This window comes from Danio aesculapii, chromosome 5 (assembly GCF_903798145.1).
Source record: "Danio aesculapii chromosome 5, fDanAes4.1, whole genome shotgun sequence".
Lineage (NCBI taxonomy): Eukaryota > Metazoa > Chordata > Actinopteri > Cypriniformes > Danionidae > Danio > Danio aesculapii.
The window spans coordinates 50,511,868-50,528,935 of NC_079439.1; the positions used below are offsets into that span (position 1 = coordinate 50,511,868).

The 17,068-nt window shown below is 36.6% G+C and overlaps 1 protein-coding gene across 1 annotated transcript in view; it reads right to left on the reverse strand.

The window, feature by feature from the left end:
• Positions 1–17,062, reverse strand: part of pcsk5a (proprotein convertase subtilisin/kexin type 5a) — a 53,653-nt gene extending 36,591 nt beyond the window's left edge. The window contains exons 1-15 of the mRNA XM_056458420.1: positions 17,045–17,062; positions 16,865–16,965; positions 14,490–14,593; positions 12,229–12,346; positions 11,900–12,088; positions 11,585–11,721; positions 9,857–9,976; positions 8,539–8,641; positions 8,267–8,457; positions 8,008–8,095; positions 7,769–7,872; positions 5,725–5,854; positions 5,529–5,644; positions 5,335–5,437; positions 2,584–2,720 (exon numbers count right to left, since the gene is read on the reverse strand). Of these exons, the coding sequence (XP_056314395.1) occupies positions 2,584–2,720; positions 5,335–5,437; positions 5,529–5,644; positions 5,725–5,854; positions 7,769–7,872; positions 8,008–8,095; positions 8,267–8,457; positions 8,539–8,641; positions 9,857–9,976; positions 11,585–11,721; positions 11,900–12,088; positions 12,229–12,346; positions 14,490–14,593; positions 16,865–16,902 (1,678 nt within the window). The 5' untranslated portion in view covers positions 16,903–16,965; positions 17,045–17,062. The remainder of the gene's footprint in view (positions 1–2,583; positions 2,721–5,334; positions 5,438–5,528; positions 5,645–5,724; positions 5,855–7,768; positions 7,873–8,007; positions 8,096–8,266; positions 8,458–8,538; positions 8,642–9,856; positions 9,977–11,584; positions 11,722–11,899; positions 12,089–12,228; positions 12,347–14,489; positions 14,594–16,864; positions 16,966–17,044) is intronic.
• Between the last annotated feature and the right edge of the window lie 6 nt (positions 17,063–17,068).

Genomic DNA, 17,068 nt, shown 5'->3' on the forward strand with positions numbered 1-17,068 from the left:
GCGCCGCTTTTTACCGGTGCTGAGGGGGCAACACGTGCTGGTCAGGACGGACAGCATGGCCGCGGTAGCGTATTCCATCCGGATGGGGGGTATACGCTCCCGCTGCATGTCTCAGCTCGCTCGCCGTCTGCTCCTCTGGAGTCATACGCGGCTGAAGTCGCTGCTTGCTATTCACACCCCGGATGGGCTCAACCGTGCAGCCAACAGGCTCTCACGGCAGCTCCTTCCCCGGGAGAATGGCGACTCCACCCCGAGTCATGCGTAAGTATGCACTCCCCCCCAGTGAGCCTACTCGCGCAGTTTCTGTGCAAGGTCAGGGAGGACGAGGGGCAGGTCTTGCTAGTTGCGCCCCTGGCCCAACCGGACCTGGATATCAGAACTCTCCCTCCTCGCGACGCCCCCCCTGGCGAGTCCCTTTGAGAGAGGACCTACTCTCTCAGGGACAGGGCACCATCTGGCACCCTCGCTTAGTTCTGTGGAACCTCCACGTGGGGTCCATAAGATGCGACGAGGAAGACTTAGGTAACCTACCGGTGGCGGTGGTTAATACCATCACTCAGGCTAGTGCACCCTCTACGAGGCATGCCTACGCCCTGGAGTGGAGTCTATTCACTGAGTGGTGCGCTTCTCGCCGAGAAGACCCCCGATCTTGCCAGATCAGTGTTGTGCTTTCTTTCCTTCAGGACAGGTGGAGCGAAGGCTGTCGCGCTCCACACTGAGGGTTTACGTGGCCACCATCTCCGCTCATCATGGTGCGTGGATGGCGGCACCGTGGGGAGGCATAACCTCATCATCCAGCTCCTCAGAGGTGCTAGGCGGATGTTTCCACCCCGCCCCCCTCTCATACCCTCTTGAGATCTCGCGGTAGTGCTACGAGCCTACGTGGGGATCCCTTCGAACCACTCGACTCAGTATCCTTGAGATTTCTGTCCTTGAAGACAGCTCTGCTGGTCGTGTTGGCATCGGTTAAGAGGGTTAGGTACCTGGAGGCATTTTCGGTCAGTGACTCGTGCCTAGAATTCGGGCCGGCCTACTCTCACGTTGTCCTGAGACCCCGGCCCGGCTATGTGCCCAAGGTTCCTACCACGCCGTTTAAGAATCAGGTAGTGAGCCTGCAAGCGCTGCCCGCGGAGGAGGCAGACCCAGCCCTTTCATTGTTGTGTCCTGTTCGCGCTTTGCGAATACATGTGGACCACACTCAGAGCCTTAGATCCTCTGACCAGCTCTTTGTCCATTACAGTGGTCGGCAGATGGGAAGTGCCGTATCTAAACAGAGGTTGGCCCACGGGATATCGCCTTTGGGCCAGGGTGAGCCGTGTCCCCCGGGGGTGAGAGCGCACTCCACTACGGAGCATCGCATCCTCCTGGGCGTTAGCACGCGGCGCCTCTCTGACAGACATTTGTAGAGCTACGGGTTGGGTGACACCCAATACATTTGCAAGGTTACAATCTGCGAGTGGAGCCGGTTTCCTCAAGGGTATTAGGCAACCCTTGGTGATTGAGGAAACGATTCGGTTGAGGTGTCGAAACACGCTTGCTGCGCCACTCTCCCTAACCCGGAGATACGTGCGCTTTTTCAGCTTTGTCAGTTTAGTTCCCCATTTCTTTGGCGAACCCTGCAGAGTTCCTCCGAGGCCCCCAGCACCTGACTCAGCGGAGGAGTCAGGTGTTGGCCCGTTACGTTGTCGGCATGCCCGCTGGTCAGCCCGCGTTCTGGGTATAGGTGCCTGCTATGTGTGATCCCCGCTGGCGATCCCATACGTTCACTCAGCCACGGTATAGTCCCCCCTTCTAGGGCAGGCTCGTGTCTTCCCTCCCCGCTAACCATCCTTATGCAAGGACTCCCCATCTCTGGGCTAGTCCATAGGTTGTCACCAGGTCTCCCCTCTGGGTAACAGGTGAGCTCCGCAGCGTCCTCCCTATCGGGACTGAACGCTTTCCCAACGTACTGTCGTATCAAAACCTATCACAACAGTAAAAGTTCAGTTAATATATGACCCTTAAATGGCCAATACAAATAGTTGTTTGATGAAAAAAAGAGACAAAAATAATAAAATATATATTACTTTTTCCTAATAATAATAATAATAATATATATATATATATATATATATATATATATATATATATATATATATATATGTATATATATATATATATATATATATATATATATATATATATATATATATATATATATATATATATATATAATATAAATATAGTATAAATATAAATTTAACACATTTCTAAACTTAATAGTTTTAATAACTCATTTCTTTTCATTTGACCCAGCAGAAGCTCGAGCCAGCGACCTTCTTGCTGTGAGGCGACAACGCTACCCACTGTGCCATTGTGCCGTCATATATATATATATATTTTGCCTGTGTACAATGTGCTTGTGAATTTGAGGGTAGTAAAATACAGGGAGGTATGTATTTGTGTTGAGCTTTGGTGTGTTTGTTTGGTTGCTGAATTTAAATATCAAAACTATTCATTAGAAATTAGTCAATGTAACACATCATCACACAAGGTCACACACATTAGGGCTAATTTATTTACTGAGACTACATGCATACTGACCTGTATCACAGCTGGTACAGTTAGAAGGACCAGCATCAACACACTGGGCACAGGTGTGATCACAGAGGTGACATTGTCCACTGGATGGGTACTTCCCATTTGAGCAGCTGACCACACATTGACCATAATCCAGCCAACTACAATAACAGGACAGGACATTGACTTTAATAGGAAATAACCAAGAGAGACATAACAGGAACTCTACTATATTCCAACATAACAAAACATTAAATGACAATAGGTTGTCCTTCATCACAAATCTACATCATCTTGTGCAACAAAAATGAAAGTAAAAACAGTATTTTCTTCACAATGCATAGCTTTTAAGTGCAGTGAAATTTCACCAATATTTGTGTGAAACATGGTTAATGCTGACGCTTTATTAAAGCTAATATTTATTTAAAGTCACAAAGTGATTATAATGTTTAGTTGGATTCTGCTACTGTACTATTTGGTTTCATGTGGTTTAACACAGACATCAAAAGACGGGATGACCTCAACGTCAACAGTGACAACAAACAACTTCAGGAAGCAATGCAATGCCTACTGGATAAAATAAAACAAAACTCATCCACGACATACAGTATAGCATAAGAATAAATTATGCCGTTGAATTGTCTTACTACTTTTACTTTATTGTATATTTATTTTAGTTTTTAATAGCATGTACCAATTACTGTACATATTGGTCAGAATTGACATGATTAGCATATTGCCTGTTCACAGTATCCATCCAAATCTACTTTGAAACAATTTAGCACTATATATCGCAAATAAAGGTTACTAGTAAAGTGAGCTTTAATGTATTTGTCATATTATACACTTTTGACTTAGAAATAGGGTGAGCAGGGACGAAAGTAATGTGGGACGAAAGAAACAAAGTGATTTTCTTAAAGCCCTGATTTGCTTTCGAGACTATAACAGCACATTCAGCATGCAACGCTTAATGGAGCAGGCAATTATCACCTGATTTCTGGACCGTGTGCCGCGGTTGAGTCAGAATTTCAGTTTTTAAGCGCAGAAAGTAAATTATTATTGTAGTGGTTCTTTTTTCTTATTACAAGTTGTGATTCTCTTTTCATATTTCACACTAATGATCAATCTACAGGTTATTTAGTGCAATAACACATCCTTCAGTTTGCAATGTCAGATTAAAAGTTAATCAGGTTTAAATGGCAAGAGTTCCTGTGGGGATGAAAGTAACACTGTTATTTATGCACCACTGCTAATATTCATAACTTATTTTTCACTTCCACATTAGAGGTTTCAGTGTTTTGATTCAGATGTTTTATAAAATGAATGCATTGTAATGGAAATTCATTTATATTCATCTCCTAGATGTGAATGCATTTTCTACTCAATTTTACTGTGCATGACTACTCTGTGTTTTTCATCTTACACTTCTATTGTGTAATGTTGTTTGTCTCCTTGTTTTGTATGGTTCAGAAAGGTTGAGACACCTAACGTAAATATGATATGGCCTGATTAAAAGACAAAAATGAAGCAGTAAACAAGAATTCAATACAGGGGAAAGATAACTATAATCCATGATGCATGTGCCTAGCGCATGACTTTAGTGACCTTGTAAGCAGTACAGGGGAGAAACCAGATAAAAAGAGAGAGCACTCTGTTTCAGTGTCTCACTCTGCAGAAACTGTCGTTGCTGTATGATTGTGACCTTCTTTGCAAAGAATAAAACTTTAAAAGACACCCTGGGTAACACTTTGTCTTTTTTTACCACAGAGAACGCCTCATTAAAGAAAAATTGCCACTACAGCATATAGCCAATAATAATAAAAAAATATTCAAAAATTTTAGAAAACCGTAACATTTTGCAATGTTGGATTGCTTTTGAAACATTTGAGGGTGCTGAAATTTAAAATGAAAATGCAGTTTAGTATATGGGACAGTCTACCAAAAACATACATTTTCACTTTTAAAAAACATGACAGAGCCTGACTTAAGCTTCTCAAACAATCATACAAAAACAAGCATAAAATCATACAATTCAATGATACTTGAATACTTGATCATATTTGATCACTGTCAGCTTCTTCTCCGTCAAATGATGTGACTTCCGAGTCATAGCCTTAAATATGTAATGCACACATTTTATGTTAAATTTAACACAAATGTGACAGGACTGACAGAAACACGGGGGCAAGGACAAGGACAATGACAGAGTTTGTACAGTGTAAAGTGTTTTTAATAAAGAAAAAACATCTGAAAACCAAATGAATGACCTATTCCTTTACAGAACAGCACACAGCAATCAACCATCAGTCCATTTTAGAAATTTTTGTGATGAAATACTTTTTATTCACTGTATTTATATTTTTATTTCAGGGACAGATCATGTACATTAAGGATAGAATGTCCCATTTTTTGCAAAAAATAAATGACAAAATAAGTTTGCAGTTAACATTAACAAGGTCATAGTCAGATATATTTCAAATAAGCCAGCTTAAGCCAGTAAATCTAGCAAATATTGTGTTACTTTTGACCCACCCATGTGTTACTTTTGTCCCTACTGATGGGGTCAAAAGTAACAATGTGCAATTTATGTTTAAAGTGAAATTATTTTAAAGTTGTTCTTTATTTGTTCAAAATACCACCCGATATTGATAAATCACACTAATGAGTTAGTGACCACAGCAAAAATATATTTCTGTCTAAAACTTTATCTTTTAAAAATAGGTTTTTATGAAAAATAGTACTTTCGGCCAACAAATCGTTGAAAAAAAGTCTTACTGTGTACTTAAGCAGCTGAGGCAATCCTCACTCTGTGGACCTTTACATTTCTGACAGGACACATCACATGACTGACACTCTCCACTCTCATCCTGATATTCCCCTGAAACACAAACCAAATCTATTATAGTTTTATCTGAAAAACTACTGTTCTTTGCATCAACAGGTTTCATACAAGAATAACTAGAACTTACCATCACCACAGTTGTGGCTGAGAACACAGACACCATCCTGAAGTGCATGTCCATCTACACACTCACTGCAGTTTGCTTTAGTTGGCCCGACACAGGCTAGACAGCTTGCATCACACCTGCACAAATGCACAATCCTCAGAGTCAAAAAAGTATGATGATAAATGTTGGAGGATGTAGCACACACGCACACACACACCTTTTACAGGTGCTCTGATTGTCCGAGTTCTGTTGTTCTGCATAGAAACCTTGATTGCAAGAGGACACACATCTCCAGTTCTCCATCAGGTAGCCTTCAGCACAGCGATTACATGACTCCAGACCTGCAGCTATACAGAGACATGAACCTAAAATATCTCATACACACAAAAACAAACTTACATACTGTATGTGTTTAACTTACATACTGTATGTGTTTAACTTACATACTGTATGTGTTTAAATGATGTGACTAAGAGATAAAAGTTTTTTAAACCAGATGTACAGAAAATGATCTTTTAATCTTTTAAATAATAATTCTTAACCAATATATCATGATTTGATCAAATAAGCAAGTTTCTACATATTTGTTTAGCATTTTTTCATAGAGTGCTTTGTGATAAAGTAACATAGGAGATGTTAACATATAAAGAATTGATAACAATATTTCTAAAATAGGCACTGAATCCAAGAATGAATGCCTTTAGACATTTTTCAATGTGTATTCAAATACTGTAATAATATATGAAAATATAAATCTTCTGTATGTGTTTTATATCTTAAACCCCGAGAGGTCAGTGTACGCCTGTTGAAACATCTTGGATCCAGGGTGTTGTATCCTGATATAACCTCCTGAGACACCGCCCATTGACTTGTGTTCTCTGTAGTGGACATTGTGTTTTCATTAATTTTCTTTGAATTTTTTTGAGCTACTTTGTCAAGTTCTGTTCATAGGACATCCTGGGCTTTCTAGTGATATGTCATTTGATTGGCTGGCATGCTAGGAACCACTTCTTACACTGCATCCAAAATAGCTGACATACAAAAAAGCACATTTTATGGGAAGGAGAGGGGCATGTAAAATTTAGCTTTTTAAATGTTTTTTACTATTATTATTACATATATTTATTTATTAAAGTGTCAGGAACAATAATTTTAGCTTTCAAAGCTGTTAACTTGTTTGTGTTTCAAAATACCATCCTTTTTTGAATGTCCTCTATAGTTGACACTAGGACCATCTTAATGTAATTAATGACTACATGTTGTAGAGGGCAGCACTGAAGCAGAGATGATTCTTTATAAAATAGTTAAGGGCGACTAAGGGTGATTTAGAGTCTGACAATAAGACAATTAGAGAGTTAGAGACAATTAGAGAAGGACTGAGAATGAAGGAATCAGTTTTAAATCACTTTTATGTTAAATTTGTTTTGGATTAACATCACCTTTTTTTTTTTGTTTTTGTTTTTTTGAGTTCGGCTCTCTTTCAGACTAAACTGTTTCAGGAATTTTAATACAAAAGAAAAAAATGGCTTTTGTTTTGTTTTTCTTACATCAATATTGGATTATTATCCCTTTACAGCCATATCCTGTACAGTTTTGTTGTCTGAGTGGCGGTCGTTTTGAACTAAAATGGTTTTGTGGTCCACTACAGTGGACATGCTGTAAAATAAAAAATAAAAACAAAATGTAAAAACTCTAAATTGTAGATTTTTTTTAACCCAAAGGTTGTAGGAATTCACAGAAAAAAAAGAAAAAAAAATTATTCGTGTCTCAGGTGGATCAAGCAAATACAGGTTAGATTATAACTACAACAATAAAAACACAATTTAAAACATAATAAAATCACTGACAGTGATTTATATGAAGACAAAACTATAAATAAAAGGAACTAAAACATACTTCTTTTGTTTAAACAAAATGTTCCTTTAAATATGAATGTCTAATTTGAAAAGTATCATTTCTATATTTGGAAAAAAAATATTACAATGTTTTTAGTTCTCAAATGAGTAGGCCTATATGTTTTATTATAAAATATAGATAGTTATTTACTAAAAAAAAAAAAAAAAAACTAAGTAGAAATATTTTAAATTCCTAATCCTTGTTCAATAAATCCCAAATGATGTTGGTTCATTGCCTAAAAGGACAATCCCAGAGGAATATAAACATTTCAGTAATGTCAAGAGTGTTGAGATCTCGAGCAAGCTAATCTGAATATATATTTGGTGGATGTCTTTGTTGATATGTTGTATTTCAGTAGATCGTACCAGCACATGTAGCACAGGCTGGGTGGCAAGCCTCACATGAGTCCTCCGGCTCACTGTAGTAACTCCCCACCTCACAACTCTTCTGACATCTGTTGCCCACTAGGCTAAAAAATATAGAGAAACAGTTATCTTTTATTACACTGAACTGACATATCAGTTCCTTTGGGAAGGGTCAAATATTTCATAAATTAAATAAAATACTTTCTTTAAAAAAAAACAAAAAAAAAACTGTGAATTACCTTGTGCCCTCAGAGCACTCAGTGCAAATGGAGGCTGAGGTGCATTTCATACAGTTCTCAATTTTACACTTCCTACACACGTTTTCCTCTGCACAGCAAAATAATTAAGAACATGTCACTACTATGCCAACAATAAGCATGGGAGAAGTAAACAATGCAAAAAAATAAAATCTTTAAAAACCAAGTCTTAATTAGCACTGGGAGACTTTAGATTTTAAATGCACCATTAGTGACACAGAATCTGTGTCATGAGTTTTACCATGGTAAAGAAAGTAGCCATCCTCACAGCTGGTCACACAGTTGTTTTTTTCCTCATTTAGATGGTAACCAGACTTACAGGTTGTGCACTGATCACTGCGGCTTCCCAAACACGACTTACAGGAGGAGTAACACTTCTTACACCTTTTCTTATCCCCCCAGTATCCACTTGGACACTCAGACACACAGGTCCTGAAAGAAATTGATGTTCATCTTCAGAAACTTTTTAAAAAGAAGAAAAGGATAGAGAAGAATATAATAAAATTGTCTGACCGTGTGTTATTTTTGAACTTTAGGAAAAGGTTCAAGCAGGAAATACACTGGTGAGGACCAGGTCCTTCACAACCATCCTCACTACATTCAGGGTCACAAGAACCTTATGTTTGGGGAAAAAAACAAGATTATATATTTTCAGTAGCTCCAAATATGGTCAATTGATGCAATGCATAAATGTGTTTTAGAAAAGCTAAGACAAAATATCAAACCAAGTGGCATTTTCACACATTTCAAGGTTTTTTTTAAAGAGCCCATATTATGGGTTTTTGAAAATGCCCTTCCATGTAGTGTGTGACATAGCTCTAAGTGAAGTGAAATATCCAGCTAAGGCTTAAATCTGTAAGTGTACAGTGTTTAAAACTATTGATTCATCTATAAAGGAGTTGACTCATAGTGCTTCAAACGAGTCGTCTTGATAACGAGTCATTAGGTGTTTCTTGTGCCCCCCCACTAACAGAAAAAAAGCCACACACAGACACAGACACCGGTCGAATGAAGTCACACTGTGCAGATGAATATTACTGACAGTCTACCCAAAGATGAAACCTCAGCAATATAGCCCAGCCTTGAGCAGTTCGAGTGCTTCTGGAAACTACATGCTTACAAAGAAGACTTCATCGGTTTGTAAAAGGAAGGATCAGTAAAGACTTTCTGAACATGGATCAGTGCATCATGAATCAGTTTCTACCCCCATTTCACAAGTGTAAGTACGTGCGATTATAAATTGATTATAATATTGTTGATTAGCTGCTGGGCATTTCACCCTGTCTCGCGCTGAAGGCTGTCAGTTTCGACCAATTGCAGCAGGCTGTCATCGGTCCAATCAGCGCAGATTAGCTTCGCGCTGAGGAGGGGTTTGGGTACAAATGAATCGCTGAACGATTCATATGGGAGTCGCTGGGATAATTAGGTAGAAATAAATGCAGATTATAAGACCATGAAAGTGTTTTTTGACCTTGCATGCATATTAGACTGTTGTTGGAGACCCTTACAACCTAAATATGACCCTATTTCATGCATAATATGGGCTCTTTAAGATTATTTTTGTATGTAAAAACAGTGATGGACAGTACATGCCATAAATAAAAAGTAATTAAAATGGCTTACAAAAAGTAATTTAGCTCTGATAGGTCTTTGTCTTTGCAAACACCACTTGATTTTTATCACTGCAGTTTTACAGAAGTCACAAAATGTTTAATATCCAATGAAATTCTTTAAAAAAACTATGTCCAAGTGGTTTTTGTGGGTACTGTATAAAAGAATTCTTTTATTTAAATGATCATGTAAAGTAATTTGCTTGAATCAGATAAATCACCATTATAGTCCTCTGTGATTTCATCCTCAGAAGGCAGCTGGGCAGAACGGGGCTGTTCATGTCTTGTGTATGGATGTGTGGATGTTCCATAAAGCACCAGGGACCATTCTACCAGTTTCCCTAATACAAACAATATAGAAGAGAAAGGTAACACTTTATGATAACTACACTCTATGAACTATTAATTAAGCATTATCTAATAGTGAATTCATTATTTGTTAAGCATTAACTCTACATTAATAAACGTTAGTAAGCTATTTATAACTGCAGACACAAATGCTCTATTCTTGACTTATAAGCATATTTATATTGTGCTTAACAATTGTATTTTCATACTTTATTAATTTTCATTATTAAATTAAGTATTGCATTATTCACAAACCATTTATTTAAGAGTTAATAAAGCATTTAATAACATACATAGTAACCATTACTATATGCCTGAATAATAAGATATGTAAATGTTGATTTCAATAGTTCGTTAATCATTTACTAACTCATTATGAATGATCTTAAAAACCACCAACTGCTTTTAAATACAAATGGTTTGGAAATAATGCAATACTTAATTTAGTCATGAAAAATCAATCAGTCACAAATTATAAAAGCACAAATATTAAGCACATTAATCATGTGCTTATAAGTCAAGAAAAGAGCATTAATAGTTGCAGTTATAAACTGCTTACTAACGTCTCTTAATGTAGAGTTAATACTTAACAAATAATGAATTCGCTAAATGCTAATGCTTAATAAATGACTCATAGTGTGTATTTATAATAAAGTGTTATTGATTATTACTATTATTACATGATTATATTAATATCACAGGTTGATAATATAAAAATGATTATATATAATGTTACATAATGTAATATATGTATATAATATAATGTAATAATACAATATAATCATTCATTTATTTTATTTTCAGTTTAGTCCCTTTATTAATCAGGGGTTACCTCAGCAGAATGAACCACAACTTATTCAGCATATGTTTTCACAGCAGATGCCCTTCCAGCCGCAACCCAATACTTAGAAACACCCATACACACTCATTCGCACACATACACTACAGACAATTTAGCTTACTCAATTCTCCTATTGTGCATGTCTTTGGACTGTGGGGGAAAGCGGAGAACCCAGAGGAAACCCATGCGAACACGAGAAAAACATGTAAACTCCACACAGAAATGCCAACTGACCCAGCCGGAGCTCGAACCAGTGACCTTCTTGCTGTGACATGTTGTCATAATATAATACTATTTAAAGGAATTAATTGGATTGATTTATTATGCTGATATAACTTTTTTCTCTTCTGAATTTATCAGAATCAAGAAGTAATCTTGTCATAAAAAGATCGACAGTTCAACATCTGTATAAAACGTTAATTATATTAATTATTTTTAAATAACATTTCAACTTTCTAAATATAAATCCTGCTTCACTTTTTTTTAAAGTAACTTAAAGTAACTTTTAGAGTAGAGTAACTTTTTAAAAGTAACTTTTTAATAATCAACTTAGAGTACGAATGAACTCAAAATTTTAATTTTAATTTAATGTTTATTTAAAAAACAAAACAAAAGCATTTATATGCATGTATAATACTGTACACACACACACACGCACATGCACGCATGCACGCACGCACATGCACACGCACACACACACACACATCAGTTTATTAACTGTTATTAAATTATTTGTATTATTATTTTATGCTGTGAGCACCTTGGAGTCGGGTGTTTCTCTTTGGAGATGGGGTGTCTCTAATATCCATGATCCAGTCTCCTGCTGGTCTTTCACCCCAGCAGTGAGTCGTCATAAATTCCCACTTAACGAAGCCGTCACTGGAGTGATCATTTGGTCTAGACAAAAAACAGGCATAGTATCATTAAACACTCAGATAATCCTTTACTTCTGAGCAGCTACAACATTTTTTTGGGTTATGTACACATATAAGAAGTTAATCAAGTGTAACAACACATCAAACAGTTTTCAATTTCATTTTTGGGTATGCACAAGCAAGGCACAACATATTAGTACCTGTTTGCTAGAAGCTGAGATGTGGTTCCAGAAGGTGATGTCAGTGTGATTGACAGGTCTCCACGGTGAGGATGTGTGATTGTGACACGTACAATGACATGCTCCAGATAAACCACCCGCTGCAGACGTTGAGCAGAGCAGCCTGAGGATTTCAACACTGACCTCAGCACTCGCTCTGGACTGACGATCCTAACATAAAATTTAAAAATATTGATTTCAGAAATTTCTTGTGATGTTCCTCTGAGGTTCTCATGTATTATCAATAGAGTTTTATGAGTAATCTAAAGTAGTTTAGAATCTTCAGTATATATTTATGATCATACAGCTACCTTGCAATCTGGCCTATGTTTTCCTCACATATGTGTTGAGGAGGCACTTGTTTCCAGGTCTCTGCGTTCTTCACCATGGCCTCAGCATTCAGCAACCCAAACCCATAAAGGTGACTAACTGCAAAACAGCCAATGACAACACAGTGTATTGCACACTGTCAATGACAGCACACTTTATTACACTTACAATTGTATAGTCAATGATTAAAGACTGTATTTCACATCATATATGCATTATTATGGAGATAATAATATGCCAACACAATCTGAATTTGAATTGTGTTCATTTAAAATAAATGACAATTGTAATTTAATGAATCAGAATTTTTATATGCTGCTAAAATTGTTTTGAATTTGAATTTCTTATTTTAAATTTGAATTTCTTAATTTGATAACATCTGAAATGTAAGACAATGGAATTTTTCAAGGCTGATTTTTTTATAGATGTACTTTCAAACGTTTGATTTTTTTTGTTCTGATTCATAGACTGCAGATATCTTCAAGATGTAGAAATTCAGAACATCAAATTCAATATTCTAAAATTCAAAACCAGAAATTCAGATCGTGAAATTCAGATTCAGCAGCAAGTGGGTCAGAGGTCATCAACAGAAAAGAGTGGACGATCACCGAAAAGTCAAACTGAGCATTTCGGCCAATCACAGTGCTGCATGAGTTTACTGGTGTATGTGAGGAGGACACACATCGTTTGCGCACTGACTATCGGGGGTCAGCTATTTTCAGTAGTTTGTGTAATAAATATGCATCATTCAGTGGACCAAATTCATATATTTCATTCAATTACATTTTGTTTTTTTGAGGGATAAAGAGCTGATTCTGACCTATACTGTAACCTCTGATGGGTTATCTCAGAAGACACAGGCCTCTTACACCTTTACCAAAGTCACATTTAAGGACTTTTCAAGCTCTTTCCAGGTGCATTTACAAACTATCCCAGCATTTTACTGTGGTAAAATACATATTTGCATTTGCACGCATTACACTTCTTCGTCAAATTATATAAGATGCTATTTGTTACAATATTCTATAGTACAGCATAGCATATACAGTATTTTAAGGAAAATTTTTGATGATATGTTTGCCCAAAGCCCATTATCAACATTGAAATGCTGCCTCTTTTAAATATCTTCTATTCACATTCAAGATTTCATATTTAATCTTACATTTATTTTCAGTTGAATGATCAGATTTTTTTAAATATTTAAAAAAAATACATAATTTTTTAGCTAAATACATTGAAAACAAAATGTCCAATGGGTGGCGCCAAATCTCTATCTTTGTCACTGAATTGTTCACTCAGATTCGTTCGAATCGGCTCATTTGTAAATGAATTAAGTGACTCACTATAAATGACTCGTTCAGAGATTTCTTGTTAACAGCATTTGTTGCGCTTAAAACTTAGTTTCAAATGGTCACAACATAAGAGGTGTTAAAAAGTCTATATTATTGTGAATAGAGTACAGGGAAAGCCACCTGATGAGTTTTCAACCTAATGTTTGTTTTATGTGACCAGAACCGAAAGTAGCCTTCCCCATACTTAAAGCTAAACATCCTTTATGCGCACTTACATGAGGACACTTGGAGATTTGAGGCTGGTTTAATAAATGTGTTTATAGCTTTCCACTTCAAGCCAGCGATCATGAAGCAACAACGTCCTCGCATTTTTTCCCCCACTATTAAAATAAATATGAGTTTAATTTTACATTAGGCTATATATAGATAAAAACACCTATTTTTACCTAATGACATTATTAGTTATGAAATTAAATTTAAGATAAGAAATTCAAATTAAAATTTTAACAGAATATAAAAGTTCAGATTTATTAAATTGCAATTGTCAATATTTTAATAACACAATTCAAAATCAGATTTTTTTGGCATATTATTAGCTCCATACAATGTGCGATACCTGATGTATACTAAATGTATGATTTGAAGCATCTATTGGTAGATGCCTTGACTCCATTTAGTACTAATGATTAGTACTGTTATTTAACTATATCAACAAAACTGTAGCCTATCATATTTGATCCACAATATGTTGACAATCTTGTATGCAAGTGGTTTTTTTAGTATAATTAGTAAAATCTTTAGATTTGACTTAAGATTCTTTTTTCTTCAAAACTAAATGTTATATTGTTAGTTATGTTCTAAGATGAACACTTAAAACTGGTTTCAAATATGAGTATTGTTTTATTTGACATATCAATGTTTTGAGTAATGTTTATCCATGTTTAGTCTACCATCATATCCAGCTCCATTGCTCTGCCAGTCAGAAGCGCTCAGGTGACCACGGCTTGAAGTTTTAACTATGATGTGCTGAATGTCCCTCCAGGTCAGAGCTGGACTGAAGACAAAGAACAAACAAATGACCTAATTTCTTGTATGTATTCATCAAATACTAGCGAATATTAGTAAACATTTAATTTTAACCCAGTTGGCTCAATAATGTGAAACAGTTGAAAAACTGCTGAGCAAATGACCAAAACCAATAAGCAATAATGTCATAATTTACATCTAAGTTAACTCTTTCTGATCCAATGTAAAAACTGAGGCAATATATAGACCAATTACCATGTTTGTAAACATTCAGGATGCGCATGCAGCGTGGTGGCATAAAAAAAACGGGAGCGCTAGCATTTACAGCAAGGGAATGACAGTTTGTTGTTGTCTTAGAAATAAGATATATTGGTTAAATATTTTATATATTATTTACATAATGCTTTCAGCCCCAAATATACAATCTCATTGAAGCTCCTAGTGATTTTACAAGAGAGAAGTTAAAAGCCTACACGTCTTTGGATGCCAACAATGTTATTCTGTGTGGTCATGTGCAAGAAATAATGTTCCATGATTACCAGATAAAAAAACTTTATAGTGCTAAAAACTGAGATTCTGCCTAGTGAAAGACAAGGAAAGAAGACGGAAATATACAAGGCCTGGGTAATTAATCATCAACAAGCAAAACGACTGCATTGTGACAGCAAACTACACCTGTACGGCAGGGTCTGTGAACACACATAATGGTAAAGTTGGTTTTATAATCGCACATTCGTACTTTCTCCTTAATAATATAATTTCATAAAAGTATTATTTGCAAACTCTAAATAGCGAAATCATATTAGCAGCCAATGACTATCAAAGTACAACATAGTTCACAGTCAAATAAACAGTGTTAATGTTGTTTTCAAGACTCACTTGCAGGTTATTTCAGACCGAATATTCAAAGTGCCATGGTAAACAATATAGGGAGTGTGTCACAAGTTGTCACTGAATGAATATGTGAATATAAAACCAATTTTACTTTAATAACTTACACTTTCACGTTTCATTCCTAGCGTTCAGTGTCTGCAGTTTAATTCATTATATGTAACTGTTTTTGCTGAAATTATTTTTGCAATCAAAAACGAGTAATGTGTATGATTCAGCATAGCGTGAGCTTACCTGATATAACATGAGAACTGCAGAGTCCAGCATTTCTAATTAGGTCGTCACTTTATTCAGCTCCCTTTAGCCAAAGACATCTGCAATTGGCATTAAAGCAGTGTGGTGTACGGTAAAAGTTAAGTTTTCTATTTTTGGAATTTGGCCTCCTACCTCACAACATGACATGTTTGCTATTGCAGCCTGTCTTTTTTTGCAACTGGGGACCTGTGTGACATCATATGTGACGTAGGTTGGTAATTGGTCTATACACTTGCCAGTTGGCAGAACCTCAAGAATAAGGAAAGCAAAGAATGAAAGAACAGTGACATGTGGACGAGTATTGGTGTCTAATACTCAATATTCTGAATTTGTGCTCAGCATTTTGCCCATCCCAGTGCACACACACAGCATTGAGCGATTTTTACTGTGGTAACCAAGAAGCAATTTGGGGTTTAGTGCCTTCCTCAAGGGTCTCACTTTTATCGTGGTATTGGGGCGGAAGTACATTAAATTCCCCCAATCTCAAACTTTAAGCCACAACTGCCAAAAAATTAAGCCATAACTTTAAGGCTAGGACACACCAAGCCTATTTTCATCTGTTGGACTTCCTCAGATTATCGTCACATCGAGTTCAGCATGTATATTCAGCTGTAGGCTGAAGAGAGTGCTTTGATTGGTTATTTAACAATGAATATTCACTAAACATTTACACATATTTGCAAATCATATGAATTATTAGATTATCAGACATATTTCCAGAAGTGAATCCGTCTGTGGTAAGTAACAATAACTGTGCTAATGCTTCTAAACTCTTTGTTTACTCTTTGCCTTACATTTCATCTTCTGATTTCAGACCAGACATGAACCGACATCACAATTGGTTTCACTGGCACTAGTTGTTTGGCATCAGCTTGGTGTGTCCCACCCCTTAAACAAAAAGCTTATAGTGCCTGTTATTTGCAGGTCAATCCAAGTACTAATCAGGCCCGAGCCTGCACAGGTTCTGAGATAAAGGTGGGTTCGGATGTGTTCAGAGTGGTGTGGCCTTAAAAATTAAAATTGCTGCACATTTTGATATATGTCACAAATGGATAGCTAGATTTAATCACAAACTGATAGCCAGATCTAACAATTAAAACAATCTCATCTAACACACAAAGCACAGATACTGTAGACCGGACATCACATTTACTTTGCCTCCAGTGTGAGTGCAATAATTCCTGCAGTCATAGGAGCTGATGCTGAGGTGCCAGAGTGTTCATCAGTGCAGCGTTGTCTCAAATCTGTCGTCACCTGAAAACACATTGTTATATAAAAAACGGCTTCCAGCAGATCATTAAACAGATATATAATGACACACTAAGTGACTTACAACGCCCAGACTGTGGCTTTCTCC